The sequence below is a fragment of the Salminus brasiliensis genome, chromosome 25 (genome assembly GCF_030463535.1).
Source record: "Salminus brasiliensis chromosome 25, fSalBra1.hap2, whole genome shotgun sequence".
NCBI classification, from domain to species: Eukaryota; Metazoa; Chordata; class Actinopteri; order Characiformes; family Bryconidae; genus Salminus; species Salminus brasiliensis.
This window is the reverse complement of record NC_132902.1, coordinates 22509181-22525657: the sequence shown is the minus strand read 5'-3', so window position 1 is coordinate 22525657 and position 16477 is coordinate 22509181. Positions and strand designations below refer to the sequence as shown.

The window sequence follows — 16477 nt, the reverse complement described above, 5'->3', positions numbered from 1 at the left end:
ATATCTCCAGTAATTAATATGTAATTGAATCAATCCTTTTCACGTACAAAAAAACCAAGCCCACTTTTCCTGCACATACAAGCACACACAGATACACAAAGTCAAGCGGTCATGATCTTACGTGACCTGCTTAAGTCCACTGTCTATTTGCAGAAACATGACATCACCCAGCAGCATGAAACGCTTCCAAATCCTAGACTAGCAGAGCCTCGTCCTTCGCATGTCCACTCCGAAATAATAGTAATATCTTCTTTACAGAGCCAAGCATTTTGCCATAATCATTGAATGACTGACAACAGCGCTGAAAAACAACATCGATTTTTTCCCCAAATATGTTTATTCCAGCTTCAGACTTCAAATTCCACTTCAGATGTTAAGGCATTACTCAGTGTGGGCTCCATCAATGCACTGTGGAAGTAGCGTGAGTGGTGGCATGTGGGAAAAAGTGTTGGAGGACAAGCTAAAGCCTGCAAATCCTCAAAGCGTTTCTCAATGACTGCAAATGGTTTGACGGAACGTTCCGTTCTATGGTGACCGTAATACACAAATATACACCAGCACAAACCTGCAGGAATACTCACTTATGCCTATTGTTTTTCACTAACATGTGTCATCTTGCTTTAGATGCCAAATGTTGTAATGCTTATTGTTATAAGTGAGTTATAAGCATACGTTTTAAGCCAGAATCTACAGCATAGGTCATTGGGCATTGCCTGTGTTCCTGGCCCAAGGAATAGACACTTAGACTGATCCAGAAAGTGGTTGTTTACCCCAAACATCATAGCTGGGTATCTGTATTTCATAATTCATACATTATAATTTAGCACCTTAGCCTACACATGGAAATCCGGTTGCTTCACCAGCATTGTCCTTGACCTGAATTGAGTCAAAATGGTATATTTATTGTAGAGCTTCACTTAATGTTCTTCACAATCCAGTTCTTGAAGTTGGTCACCCGTGTGTAGACGGTGTATAATCCTGGGTTACAGTTTTGCAAATCGTAGCCAAAGCTCACCAGGCCAAGCAGTTCCCAGCTTAGGTCAGATGCACCTGGGTCTTCTACACTCCGCTGATCAGATGTCACAGACCCGGAAGACGTCCGGGTGTCAGTGGATAAAAGAACCACTCCCCCTGTCCTGGCAGGACAAACTGTGGTGGGGCTGGTGGGATGTTGCCTCCCACACAACATGTTATCGCTAATGCTAATGGGAATGCCCTGTTGGGCATACTGCCTTTCACAGTGTGCCACATCAGCTAGTTCAACCACACCAGTCTGAGCCACCTGAGAGTCAGTGTCTATGGTCCTTTCCTGCTGGCCTGCTACAGACCAGCCAGTGATGTAGGCCTGTTGGGCAGTCACCTCTCCTCCCTGCATACGAGGCAAGCACACTGGGGAGATGGACTCGCTGATCTTCGCCTTGTCCGCCAGTTTCAGGATAGCCAGGTCTGAATCGAACACGTTCGGATCATAGTTGGGATGAACCAGGATCTCTGACACCTATGAGGAGTAAGAACAAAGCAGAAGTTTGGAAGACTGAACAAAGAATGGGAGAATAACTGATTGCCCTCTTTCTTTCAATAGCTGATTACACCACCTCAGTAACCATAACGACAATCAAATGCATTAATCAGCAATATCTTACAGTGCTGGGGAGGAATCTTGGCTCACTCCTCCTTGCAGAACTACTTCAGCTTAGTGACAGCAGTAAGCGTTCAAGCTCAAACGGCACATTTTAGGTCCTGCCACAACATTTCAATAGGATAGATCTAGCCTTTGAAAGGCAATTCCAGATATTTAAATGTATTATATTATAACTGCAGTGCTCAACAACACTGGTCAAATGCTCACAGATAAAATTCGGAAGTACTGTCTTTAACGTTAGAAGAGCAAACCAAAAGTGTGGTGAAAAAGGCAAAGGGCAAGGTCAAAACCATAACACACCATAACATAAACATGGGCCTAGTCAAAAAAGTAAACAAAAACTATGAGGAAGAAAAAAAAAAACAGAAGATAAGCAAACAAGGCATAGCAAGAGGACAAATCCAAAAAAAGGAAGTCAGGGAAAACTGAGAGAACAAAGGAAACAATGGAAAGCTCAGTATACAAGTGCAGGGCAAAAAGCAATACTTTTTTCAGGTGAAACGAGTCAGAATGAGTCATGTGAGCCTGAGTGTAAGAACTGTCCATCCTTAGTTCAATGGGAACATGTGGGGGGGGGGGGGGGGGGGCTGAATGTCTGAGTGCTAATGAGAATTGGCATTCCCAGGGCTGCCAGCGTGCGTCTGTGTGACAGTAATCTTTGTGAGGTAGACCTGTGTGCTCTGAATCATTGTCCTGTTGCATGGCCCAACTGTGCTTCAGTTTACAGAGAGATGCCCTGATATTCTATTGAAGAATTCTCTGATACACAGCAGCTGTCTAAATGGAAGCAAGGAGTCCAGATCCTGATCCAGCTAAGCTTCATTGTTGGCATGAAATCCTCATGGGTGGTGAGTGGGTGGGTTAGATTTGGAGGCATTAGTGGGTGGGAGAGTGCAAGGCAGAGTGGCAGAGTATGGTTGGACAGGGTAGAGTGATTCTGGGGGGGGGGGGGGGGGGGCTAATAAATGTATTAATTGGGTATTTTTGGAGATTTTTTAGAGTTGTGGAGCCTAGTGTTGCCCCTTCTATTGCCCTACTATTGAAATGCGGCAGTACCTACAATTCACGGTTTATTCTCTTAGAAAGGCCTACAAATATCGCTGAGTTAGTTATGGGGGCCAAAAGAGGAGAAGGCCAAAATTCCAACAGTACTGTAACTTTAAATGATTTTTCTACAGGAAGCTATTGCTTTTGGTTATTGCTACTAAGGGGAATGTAACCAGCTATTGAAAGAAAGGGGTTGTCACTTTTTAACACAAGGGCATTAAGTGTTATATAATATCAATTTTTTTTTATTACTTAAATTACACTGTTATAATTTTTGGTCCCTCAGGGTCCCTTTTGCTAATGATGTCATGCCATTCAGAATTGTGTCCAAATCGAGAAATTCAGACAGGGGGCAAACACTTTTCACGGCACTGTATTTAGCAGTCGGCTGCCTCTAGCTGAGAGGAGATTAGGGTGTAGTGTGAGAGCTCTTACCTGCATGTGCTGAAGCCTCTTGCTGTCTCTCAGGTCACTGAGGTAATGTTTACCCAGCACCACTCTTAGCTCAGCTGTGCTCAAAGGCAAGGACTGTCCAGGCTCTGTTACGCAGTGTGCGGGCAGCAGCACAGTATGCTGGCTCACCAGAGCTCCACTGCACACCAGCTGCCAGGTCTGCTCATCTATAACCTTCTCCTGAGAATCCTCATAGTCCATTAAAGAAAACGTGTCCCCCCGCCTTTTGGTCCTCAATGTGAGAGGGCCGTCATGGTCAGGAAGGCGATGGTATACGGCAGCATGCCATGGCCAGCGGGTTTCGGCCAGGCTCTGGGGTCTGGATGAAAGTTTACCACACACTGTGAAAAGAGAGTGGGAGTTAAATGACCGGTGCGGTCCACATTGGTTACTGTTAGAGTCCTGGAGAACCAAAGGGCCAGTGACCTTTTACACTGGGCCCAGAACATGTGTGTGCTGCCCCCACCTGGTGAGCAGGACACATGGCGCCCACTCCACTTGCCAGTCTTTAGACAGGTACGACGTGTGCTACCAGAATACTGGTAAAGAGGAGAGGCACATTCGTACTCGATGCTGGTGTAGAGGGGGTGAAAACCAGGGGGTACTTCTCCCAGGACCGCCACCTTGTTCTCAGCGCTGTCTTCTTCAGTGTTTGTCGGCTGGGAGGAAGAGTACAGCCTGTGTAGTGGACTCTTTCTGAAAATTTAAAATTATTAGAAATAAACTGCTTAATATCTCAAGGCAGATAAATACAATATGTATTATGTACACTACAGACAGACACAACCTACTGGCACCATGCCTAATGCCAGTCATGGGCTACAGGGTTATAAAGCCCCCCATCATTGAGCTGTGGAATGGTGGAAGTGTGTTCTCTGAAATGATGGATGGTGGTGCTCCATCCAATACTTTTGGGATGAGTTGGGGAGTTGTCAGGGATGAGGTGGGTTGCTGATCATCTAACATCCTGATCCCACTAATGCTCTTGTAGCTAAATGCAATCAAATCCTCACAGCAATGCTCCACAAAACAGTAGAAAGCCTTCTTCCCTGGACAGTAGAGACAGTTACTCCAACAAAAGCAGGATCAACTCTTTTTAAATACTATTGATTCCAGAAAAACACTGGATAAGCAGGTGTCTCAATACTTTTGTCCATATATTGTACTGGAAATTCATTAAATTAAGTTCCAATCTTCTGTTTAATATTTAAGTTCAATGACTACATGTCTCTGTGTATGTGTGAGATGTTGTTTGCGTGTGTATAAACCACCATACCTGGAAGGAGGCTGGGGTTTCATCACCTTCTGACGCACAAGTTTTGAAACCTTTGGTTCACGACAAGCTGCAACACAGCAGCAAAGCATTCATACTGCAACATGAGCGGTCTCGTAATACCACGTCTTTGCATAGCTGGTAAGAAAGATATGCCACTATCACCAAGACTGTACCTCGGATGCACTTGGGCTGTGTACCACTCCAGGTCCCATTCTGCTGGCATGTTCTCCTTGAGCTCCCACTCAGGACGTACGGATGATCGCAAAAGAATTCCACACTGCTTGATACACCATCCGAGTCCAAGACTTGTGTGTAGCCATGATGCAGTTGTGGCGGGGAAGGACAGTCTTTTTTGGCCGGTTTTGCTTCTGCATCCCCAAACAGAGGTTAGTACACACAGATAAGCCATGCTGCTTGAGATGTTCTCCTAAAGATCTAAAGCAGATGTACCCAAGTCACGTTCTGCACTAGATTATCCAAGATAACTGAGCTATCTATGATCCTCCCCCAAATACAGTATGCTCTTTTGCAGAAAAGGTTGGAGAGGTATTACAGCTGGTAAAATCCCATTAAACCCATTAAGAGTTCTGGTTTCTTGACAACCTGTCCACCTTTAGAGAGTGCGTTATTAAAAATAATTATATAATTAATATACATATGAAAAGTCACGCCACTGGGATATAATAGTGGTCTTTTTTGTTGTGTATTAAAATCAATGAAGACCAAATCTGTGCTTCATTAGGGTTAGTAGAGTCAGAATGTTGAATGATCACCACCCCACTTCGTCCATAACCTTTATAAAGGGCTTTATACCCCTCTAGCCCACACCTCGTATTAGTCATGGTACCAGTGGGATCATGTTTATCTGCTCCAGAGAGTCCTATTCCATTGGCAGTACTGCTCTACAGGGACTAGACAAGCTGTGTCTGTGTGCATTTGCACATCTGTCTCAGCAGTGGGTGCAATGTAAAGTAGCTATATGCATTAATTGGTAGGGGTGTCCACAAACATTTGGACATACAGTGTATGTTGCACTCAAATATGGATAAAAGACTAAAGAAGGAAGGCATGGAGGTCATTTAGTTTAAAAATGCTAACGCATTCATGGAGCTTCATGGATAAGTCAATTTCCATGGCTTCACAAGGCTTGAAGTTCATTTGCTCTTCGGAGCAGATTCCTCCTTAATCCTATGAAACTGCTGAGACGCATAAAGCCCTCATTTGACAGTCTGTAATCTGATGTTCAAAGTGTTCTAACTTTGTCTCTAACTTTGAATGCAAGCACAGTTAGCAGTATGTGTGAAGAACTGACAACCTCAGACGGCTCCAACGGCTAAAGGTAAACGAATTTACATGCAATGAATGCACAGGTCAAAGAAGAATCAGGTCCAGCTTACCCCTGATGCAGGTTGGAGCTGTCCCACTCCAAGTATCATTGGGCAGGCAAGTCCTCCGGGAGGCTCCTTTGAGTTTGTATGGTTTATAGCAGAGGTACTGAACTGAAGTGGCGATGTCTCCATCATCATACTGCAGGAAAAGGTCCCCATGAATGGGTTTGGGAGGGGCTACACATCCAGGAGGGTCTACACAGCCACAGGGATGTAGTGTTGGGTTTATATGCCATGCATTTTATACATGTTCTGCATGTATAAAATTAATGTACAAAGAGGTCATATTTATTATAAAACACACACACACACACACACACACACACACACACACAGCCATTGTATTCCAGACATTTCATCAACAAAGCTGGGTTAGCTGAATTTGCAGACTATGGAAGGCATAAAGTCACCCAGCAGCAGTGTGAAAGACTAGTGGAGAGCCAGCCAAGACATAAAAGCTGTGATTGGCAGTCAAGATTATTTCACCATGGTGATTTTCGAATGCTCTTTCAGTTCAAATATTAGTACTGCGTTGTTTAAATCTGAATAATAACTTTTTTGAATTATAATTATCATATTATTCTTTGCATTATCTGAGCAGCTGTAATGTCTGCTAATAAATGCTCTAAATAATAATATTTTGATTTGTAATTTAGAGGAAATGTTGTCCATGGTTTATGAAATACAATGCAAACTTTTCCCCATAAACACACGCCTATAAATAGTAAAACCAGAGAAACTGACAATGTAGGGCGGTCTCTAATTTTTTTCCCGAGTTGTATAAATCGTTGCTGTCCAATGAAAAACGCATCTTGTAATGGTGACTTTACAGGTGAATACTAAAGTAAGTAAGTTCATTTCAAGTCATTTAGAACATTTCTATTGGTTCATGCATCCAGAGCTACTTACACAGTGTACAGAAAACTAAAAATGGACAAAAATGGGGATCATGGACAGCAGTAAACATTTGTCCACCATAAAAAAAGGGTTTCATACGATCGACATCTGTGATTCCAAACTTTTGACCAGTGGTGTAAAAAGAAGGCTTCTGGTTTCTTTCCGTTTTGCCATCTTCGCGCCCACATTTCCACAACTGTGCAGTGTTTCATCCTTTTTTCCACCAAATGAGCAATTTTAAGACTCACTGTTTTCACAGCGTAGGCCTGTGAAACCTCCTCGGCAAGCACAGCGGAAAGCCTTAATTGGATCCAGTGAACAGATGCCTCCGTTCATACAGGGATATGAGCTGCATGCTGCAGAAACACACACAGACATCAAGAAGCATTGTGAAGTAAAAATGCATTCATGATTTTCAACTATGAACATACAGTCTTATGCAGAGGGTTGGACAACGCTGGTCAAATGCTTTGATTTTCTAACTGTACATAAGTGAACCATAAGCAAACAGTCATAAATGTGGCATTTTCTGCTAATTTTAGAGCATAATTTCTATTGATCTGCTGAATTCAGTAATTGTGTATTAACAATTTATAGATAAGCGTATCATACAAATACACCTCTGTTACTTCAGTGTGATAATAATTAATTATTAAATATTTACTAAACAATATTTAAAATAATAACAGTATTGTTAAGTGAGTTTTTCCTTGTCACTCAAAATAAGCTTGGACCCAGATCTCTGTAAGTATATATATATATATATATATATATATATATATATATATATATATATATATATATAAATTAGAATTTCTTACTATGTAATAAAATACATTTTCTGTTCCATATACATTACCCATATTTATTCCATATATATTAAACATGATATGAAATATATAAATGTGTCATTAAAATTCTTTTTCTTTTAAATAACACTTGTTCAGAAGGTCATATAAACACCTCAGTTTTAAAGATTTTAAAAGATTAAAATGAACAGACATCTCTATGGAGATTGTGTGTATTTATGTTAAAGAATTACATGCAATTTGACCAAGAGTGCCCAAACTTTTGCATGCGACTGTAAGTACCTGCATTTGTAAACTGCACCTGAGAGTTCCCGAAACATGGCAGAGAATCCATCGTAATTGTTATAGCCGTCAGACACGAAGCGAATGTGCAAAGTGTCTCCTGAGCTCCTGATGGGTGAAGGGATGTCGTCCCCACAGTATCTGCCAATCACACGCGAGTTAGGACTGTCTCCATCACGAACCTCCACGTAATCGTACCGACAGCTGTGATCAAACTCCAGACTGAGCATCGTGAACCTGGAAACAAACCAAAACGTGGATTATACAGTACAAGCATCATCAACTGTCCCACTGCAGGTACCCCCCCTAATGCTATACAGCTTCATCAGTTATTATAGGTGGAAAGGGAATTGCCTGAGTTCCATGGTCAACCCACTGCTGACATGCAGAGTCCAGTCACATTTGGCATTGATTGGGTAGCTCTCTAGGATCACATGACCTTGAGGCCTCCTTATAACTTCTCCACATGCTGGAAGGGAAAAAACCCACATGGATACCCATACACACACACACACACACACACACACACACACACACACACACACATATATATATATATATATATATACATATACATGTACAATGTTTTTTTTAATTATTTTATTAAAGAAAATATAAACAATACAAACTTAATAAAATCCTTATAATAATAATAATAATAATAATAATAATAATAATAAACTCCACATTATATAAATAGAGCTGATCCACCAAATTATGTGGGGTATGTTCAGTTTATGAGGACTTCCATCATTATAAGATCTGTGAACAATTCTGCAGTTTAACATCCTTAATAATTCCATTACCAAATAATAACCCCACCAGCTTGTACAGAAGTCCTTGTAGTTACTGACGACTGTAGACTGTTTGTTAGGACCTTTCTCTAGAACAAATTAGAGAAACGTCTCAGGAAGACATTGCTAGATGAGGTCCAGTGCTCATGGTTTCCATTACGTTGGTCCTCTGAAAGACCAACACTACACTGAAGGTTAGCACTGTGGACACTGCATCTGTAAATCTTCACACAGTTGCTCAAAATCCGAATCTCTCAGACCTCCCTCTTTAGACTCACTAGCAGTAGTAGCTGCACTACTAGTTGTGAAGTACTGAAGGAAGCCTGTGGGAGTCCCTACTCACTCAAGCAGTCTCCTCCAGACCAGCCCTGACGACACTCAGCGCAGTAGCTCCCAGTGATGTAGAAATCATCCTTCGCCTCCCACGTGCCATTATTGCACCTTTTGCAGTTATCAAACACATTGCATCCTCCAAGCAGGAAAAAAAGAGGTGGCGTGTGTTAGTTTCAGATATTTCAGAGCCAAAGGACATGATTACTGGTTACATGAAAGGAATACTACTGTCTAGTTGAGAAATACACTCAAATCTCAGTTTTCTGGAAGTGTAAAGTTAGCTATAACTTTAAAATTACGTGTAGGCTATCATGTTGCCTAGCTATCACTAGCAACCATATTGAAAAGTGACATTTCCATGGTTTCATGTATTTTTATAATAATTTACTGTCAGACAACAAACGAGTTTATTGGAGATATTCTATAGGTTTGGAGTTTGGAGGCAAGTCGGATGATTTAATAGGCTTTCATCACTTGCTAGCTTCCATTAGCTAACAGTTAGTCCCCTAAAAATGGCTGTTTTCAGCATGTTGCACATTTCCGCCCTAGATGCGCAAGATTACAACATTTATAAATGTTGTTTTTCAAAGTGATTTTTTGCAAGAATAAGGTTTTGATGCCTCTTTAAGAGGGTAGCTTACATTTTCTGAATTTCATCTAAGCAATTGGCAAAGAGAGAGAGAGCAGAAATGCGCAATACGTGAAATTAGCCGATAATGGGGACGTCCATTGTTGGGGGACTAACTGCTAACAAGACAAGTTTTGGAGGCAAGTCTGATGATTTGATAGGCTTTCATCACTTGTTAACCTTGATTAGCTAGCTACATTAGCCCCATAGCTACAGTGTTAAACTTGAAGTTGGAAGCAAATTGTGTCTGTGTTGATTTTTGACAAAATAATTTATTTAATCGCAATTTACCCCAACTTTTCTCTATTGGCTGGTATTTGAGTCTTAGTAGACCACTGGCCACTGCCCAGCCTATCTTTACAACATAGCCTACTCTTACAAACTCACAGTCACAGTGACTGAAGTTGTGGCCTGGTTGTCGTAGGTGTCAGTCTTACCCTGGTGTATGATGCAGGGGTCACACTGGTGGATGTCGTTGCGGCAGCAGGGCACAGCATATCCTACCTTAGTCCTCTGAGACGGACACTTGCAGGCGATTCGCTCGTACTCACAGCAAGTACGGCACATGGCATTCCAGCGAGGGCCCGGGCACTTGTCTTCCTGGGGGTTGGAAGCTGAAACCCAGGTATAGACAACAGTTGTGGGGCGTTCATCTGCAGTGTTAGTACTCGTTAAATTCAGTCTCATTATACAGGGCCTCAATTTCCAATCTAGACTCCTATAGTTGATTCTATTGATCTGCATTAGGCTCATCAATCTATGATTGATGTACATATATATATATGTTAAGCCATTCCTTTCAATGTGTTGCTCCACATAAATATGTATTTCCACATAAATAATCCAATAATCTTTGCTGTCATGCAAAACCTTGTATCTCCAAAATGCCAACTTTACAGGAGAAGGAAAGATCTGCTTAATTTTTAATGGAAGTCAATGTAAAAATGAATAATTTAATATTTAGAGCATTTCTATTCATTCATACATCATGAAATTATGACACATCAGTACAGGACGAGATTCACATTATGTCTAAAAGTTAAAAAATGGCAAAAACAATATACTACAAATATATAATTACTGACGGAAGCGAGCAAACTGGATGACAGAATTGTGTTGATGTACAGTATATACCCTATATACCATATTTCATTTATGTAAATTTAATGTAAACATTTGTTTTGAGTAAACTCGAGTACATTTCATGTAACTGTACTTCATAACATGTTAATGAAAGACTTCACTGACTTTTAAGAGCCCAGTGTCAGCCTTTGTGACTCATCCTGCAATGTTCTTGGCAATGTTCTGGGACCGCCCAGCCTGCAATGTTCAGATTCAATCACTGATTATAAATCTTTCATCTTCAACAAAGCACTAAATATTTAGACAGGCTGTGAAGACAGGCAAAGCAGCTAGCTCATACAATTGTGGCTAGTGTGGGATGGGATGCCTACAGTGCTTTTCGTCTCTTCGTCTGTCTAATTATTGTCGTTTATATTGTCATTTATTACCTGTTAGTATTTGTAGCCGTAACCTTAACCACTACTGCTTAAACTTAAGACCCATCCTTTAACAGAAAGCTTTGGCAGAATCACAAAAAATGGGTTTATGTAATACAGCCTCCATTTAAATATCCCGGGCTTGCAAATTAGGTTTATTAGCAAAATGTACAAACTTTCAGATTCATTAAATTAATCAATCAAATAAGACTCATTTAAATAGCTCAGCACAATTAATAAAAAAAGTGTTCAACACAAAATGCCACTTTGAATTACGACTGCAATCTCCAAATTTTTCAACTTCTACAGGGCAATCATCTTTAAATGTAGGCTAGTTCTAACGTAAGTTTTTGCTAAGTTTGGGTTTATGCATTACTAAATCAAAATGGGTTGCATGTATGTAGCTATTTAGTATTAACACCTACCCCTAAGCAGGTGTAGGTTGATGCAGTTTAGTTGCAGTTAGATGCAGTTTAGTTCAGGCAACATGAAATTATGCTAATAACTGAGTGTGAATCACCAAGTCCCTAATATTGCCAATGTGCAATACGCAATACACGAAAGTGGCCAATATAGCCAAGAAGAGACCCACCTCTTCTGAGAATACTTGCTAGCTGAGGTTTTTCTTGGGTAAATAGCAAAGCACTTTTGTAAGTCGCTCTGGATAACAATGTAAATGTATTGTAGGCTTTCCTCACTTGCTAACCTGCATTAGCTTGCTACATTAGCCTCATAGCCCAAGTGTAAAACTTGAAGCAAATTGTGTCTGTGTTTATTTTTGGCCAAATTTTTTATTTAATCCCAATTTTCAACACTATCCTTTAGATAACTGTGATACTGTGGATATTACATTTACATGTATGGCATTTAGCTGATGCTCTTATCCAGTGCAACTTTCAGGGTAACTCATATTACAGAGGAGGGCCAATGTAGTGTTAGGAGTCTTGCCCAAGGACTCTTATTGGTGTAGCGCAGCATAGTCACACAGACCAGGAATCGAACCCCAGTCTCCCACATAGTGTGGTAGCTCACTGGCAGGTAGTGGTGTTATCTGTTGCGCCACACCAACCACCCTATGCTTGGATATCTATGGATATCTATGTTTGATTTCAGTTTAGGTGACATAAAATCCATTATATGGTTTTATTTAATTACAATATAGTGATACACAGATTTTGTATATATATATATATATATATATATATATATATATATATATATATATATTCTATGAAAAAAAATCCTGCCTATATATATATATATATATATATATATATATATATATATATATATATATATATATAGGCAGGATTTTTTTTCATAGAATGTAAGAAATATGTGCCAGTTCTGTCTGTGTTTTTATATCAGCATGTTGATGGAGAGGTTATTTGTTGTCGTCATGTACAAGTGACAATGTTTACGGCAGTCGTAGACTGAGCGTTAGCTAGTTGTTACTAGTTAAGACACAACATATGGATTTGTGGTGCAAAAAAAGTAAAACTAACTAATGTTAGTAACGCTTTGGTGGGCTGTGAGGTATGGTTGGGATCATTGTCCTGTTGGAAGATCCAATGATGCCCAAGCTTCAGCTTCCACACAGAAGGCATGAGGCCTTCTCCCAGGATTTCCTAATACCTGATTGAAACCAGTGCCAGAGGAAGCAAAGCAGCCCCAGAACATCACCAAGATACTGCCATGCTTCACTGTAGGCAGAGTGTTCTTTTCAGCATATGCTTCAGTCTTCTTCCTCCAGAAATACTGTTGATCCATAGGCCCAAAAAGTAAACTTTTTTTGTCATCACTCCACAAAGGTTTTGGAATTCTGTTCTGTGGAGCAATGACACAAAGCTAGAGCTTTTCAGGCTTGTGGATCAGCGGTATTCTTCCTAAGAAAAAACTATTAAAACATCCAAATAAATGCATATACATGTAAAAAGAAGCCATGATAATTCACTTGTATGCAAATAAGAGACCAGTACCACCCAATAGTCATCAAGTCACATATCTAATCTTATTCAATTTTCTTTAGTATATTTAAATTTACTTTTTCATTTTAATTCAAGTGTCCTAGCTAACATGGCCATGTGGGGTATGTATGGATAGCCTAACTGGGAACCAGAACACTTTGGATTCCATGTTGCCCCCACATATGCATGCCCACCAGGGTCAGTGATGGGGCTGGGAGGGGTAAAGCATGGGTCCCATCTGGGTTGTACACTGCACATGGTGCCTAGATGGACCCATGTGAGAATGAGGTGGGCTGTAACAATGGGGCCCAAATGGGTCTCAGTAAAAACATATGTACAAACCTGCTCAGAGCCCACATGCCCACCTGGAATCCACCTAGCCCACGTTCCACCCATGTTAGGCCTAAATGAGCATGTTGGCTGGGGTATGTCGGCTCGATACTTTAGCTTTTAACACAATACCCTGACATTCATTACAATGTTAATGCTAATGAGATCAATTTACTCAAAGTAATTAAGGTAGCTGATTGCCAAAAGGGGGAAATGTGAGGTTTACTCCACAAGGTTATTTTTCTTTACCATAAAGCAAAGTCATTTTCTGTCATTTCAGTAGAACAGCAAGACTTTTGGCTGTTGCCTTACATCCTTGAATATGATGCCAAAGAGCATTTCCCGTCATCTGTTCTTGGCTGACTTATCTCATATCTGCTTTTCTCATCTGGAGAAACAGAGTCATGGAGCAGGAAATGTCTGAACTCCAGAGGTCTACATTTGACCCTGTTTTGACTGCAACTAAGTGCAAGACCTTTGACCCTGATTCTGCCCTCCAGAGTGCAGCACGCAACAGCAGGGCGGATTACTCATCAAGCACTGGCCTTCACAGCCAGTGACTAATGGGAACATCTACGGAGGGCTGGATTCTGTTAACTCATACAGACAGCAATGTCAGTTAGAAGTTCCACAAGTGCTTGGAAAAGAACTCCAAAGAAACATAAGGTATACAGCTCTGTGACTGTGTTCAGAGTTTCCATATTCAACAAAAAGAAGCACAAGCTCTTAACAACTGCACTATTTGGACAAAAGTATTGGGACACCTGCTCATTCATTGATTCTTCAGAAATCAAGTGCATTAAAAATAGTTAATTCTGCTTTTGTTGGAGTAACTGTCTCTACTGTCCAGGGAGGACAATTTTGCATTGCTTTAGCACTGCTGTGAGGATTTGATTGTATTCAGCGACATAAAAGATGAGCACCACCCCACCTCATCCTCCAACTCCCCGACTCATCCCAAACGTATCGGATGGAGCATCATCCATCATTCCAAATAACACAGTTCTTCCACTGCTCCACAGCTCAATACTGGGGGCTTTATACCCCTCTAGCCCACGCCTGGCATTAGGCAGCATGGTGCCAATAGGTTCATGTTTACTATCTGCTCCACAGAGTCCTATTCTATTGGCAGTACTTATCTACAAGGACTCGACAAGCTGTGTGTGAGGGTGCATTTGCACATCTGTGTCAGCAATGGATGTAACATAAAGTAACTAAATGCATTCATTAAAAGGGGTGTCCACAGACATTTGGACATATGGTGTATGATGATTCTTAGCTTGGATGTAAAGTTCTTGGAAGGTTCTTCTTATCTTATTTACTGAACAGGTTCTAAAAATGGTTCCTCTACAGCATAGCCGTTATTTTTGAGAAGGTAGAAAGAGAGAGAGAGCATGCTCTTACCATATGGCCAGGCGATCAGTGGACAGCAGAGCTGGAGCACATGGAGGACAAGAGTTAGTAGACAGACATGCTGTTTGAAAAAACACAGAGAAAACATCCAGGTCCCACTGCGTCCTACAAAAAGCACCATTCTTCTGCCAGGGTCTCTGTTCCTAACAATCAGCGATCAATCCTCCTGCCCACAGAAACACACTCCAACTCTTTCTCTCTCACACACTCTCTTCATCTCTACCCAGCCCACTTTCTCTCTCACTCATTCTTCTCTCTCTCTTTCACTCACTCCCCCCAAAACATTGCAAAGACCATCTCTGTTGCACAGCTTATGAGCGTCCCTCTGCAAAACTGCTGCCGTGACGTAAGAGCTCCCTTGAGAAGCAGTCATTTACCCAATCTCCAACACAACCACATCTGCTCTACTGCCACACATACCCTTGAACCACCTTGATTCAAATGTCGCTGTAAAATAGTTAAACATACTGTAAAGTTTGTTTTTGTTCTGATTACAAAGCATTTTTTGAGTTAACTCGGCTTACTTTAGTCAAAAGTTCTCCTAACTAATATTTCTAACTTCTACATCTTAGAGGTTGGTCACCAGGATGTATTAAGTCGAGCCTCAAAACCATTAATAAATGAGCTGCAACTGAAACTCATTAAAACCTTTTATAATGCTTTCCCCATGTTCCTCCCCCTCAATGTGTTTACTGTATATTCCCATCTGCAGATCAGACCCCCCCCCCATCACATGGGAGTAGCCTTTCTATTCTCAACCCCCCGAACGTGGAGCCCAGTGGTGTTGACAGGATTTAAATCCATGATCTTCTGACTCTCTTAACAAGCAAGCAGTTAGACAACCTATCTTTAAAAGACCTCTACTAACACACATCTTTGCTGCTTTCAGGTGCTGACATTTTGCCTTTTCCCTCATTCCTTCCCACCACCACTAGTTTGTTGTTACAAATGTTACAAGACCTGGGCCAATGACGGGGCCTTAAACTTACAAATATTGTTTTCTGTCAAATTGTTTATTTTGTTAAAATTTAAGTTTTTCTTCTTGTACACCTGCCTCTGGAGTCTTGTGGTAGAACTGTGTTTTTATGTAGTGTAATTTCACAGCTCCAGACCGGCCCTACGGTCTAACTGCTGCTCATCAAGTGTCAGCAAATGTTCATAAGTTCAAATCCCAGCAAGAGCTAGAGCCTAGAGCTCCATTGTCAAAAGCCACTCAGTCTGAAGACATTGTGTGATAGGGGGTGGTTCTAACCTGCTGCTGGGTTTGATTCATTTCAGCATTTTTGCAGCTCATTAATAAATGTTTTTAGGGTTCAGTATATAATGTATTGCTGATGAAACTGATATGCAGAAATTAAAGTGTTAGTTAGTAGAAATTTGGGCTAAACTGAATTGAGTTAAGTCAAAAAACCTTCTGGAATCAGTTACTGTAGCATTTAAAGTTGGCCTAAATGTAAATATTTTAGGTGCATGCCAATACCCCTACACAAATACACCTAAAGTGCACAGAACACATACATATATATATATATATATATATATATATATATATATATATATATATATATATATATATATATATACGTAACATACATATATTCTCACTTTATGGTATATTTGTGAAAGCTTTGGACATTCAATATCTTATGTCCCTCATAAACTATTATCCTACGATCTTAAAGTCTTGGCCCCGGACCTTTTTTACCCATAAAGTGAAGA

The 16477-nt window shown here is 40.7% G+C and overlaps 1 protein-coding gene across 1 annotated transcript; it reads right to left on the bottom strand.

Moving 5' to 3' along the window:
* Window positions 1-329: 329 nt before the first annotated feature.
* On the bottom strand, window positions 330-14926 carry pamr1a (peptidase domain containing associated with muscle regeneration 1a). The gene is given in 11 exon segments (XM_072671298.1): window positions 330-1498; window positions 3125-3483; window positions 3609-3838; window positions 4419-4485; window positions 4592-4786; window positions 5816-6001; window positions 6952-7059; window positions 7814-8263; window positions 8932-9057; window positions 9987-10163; window positions 14750-14926. Coding segments are annotated over 11 exon segments (2613 nt in total). The 5' UTR covers window positions 14880-14926; the 3' UTR covers window positions 330-913.
* Window positions 14927-16477: the final 1551 nt, after the last annotated feature.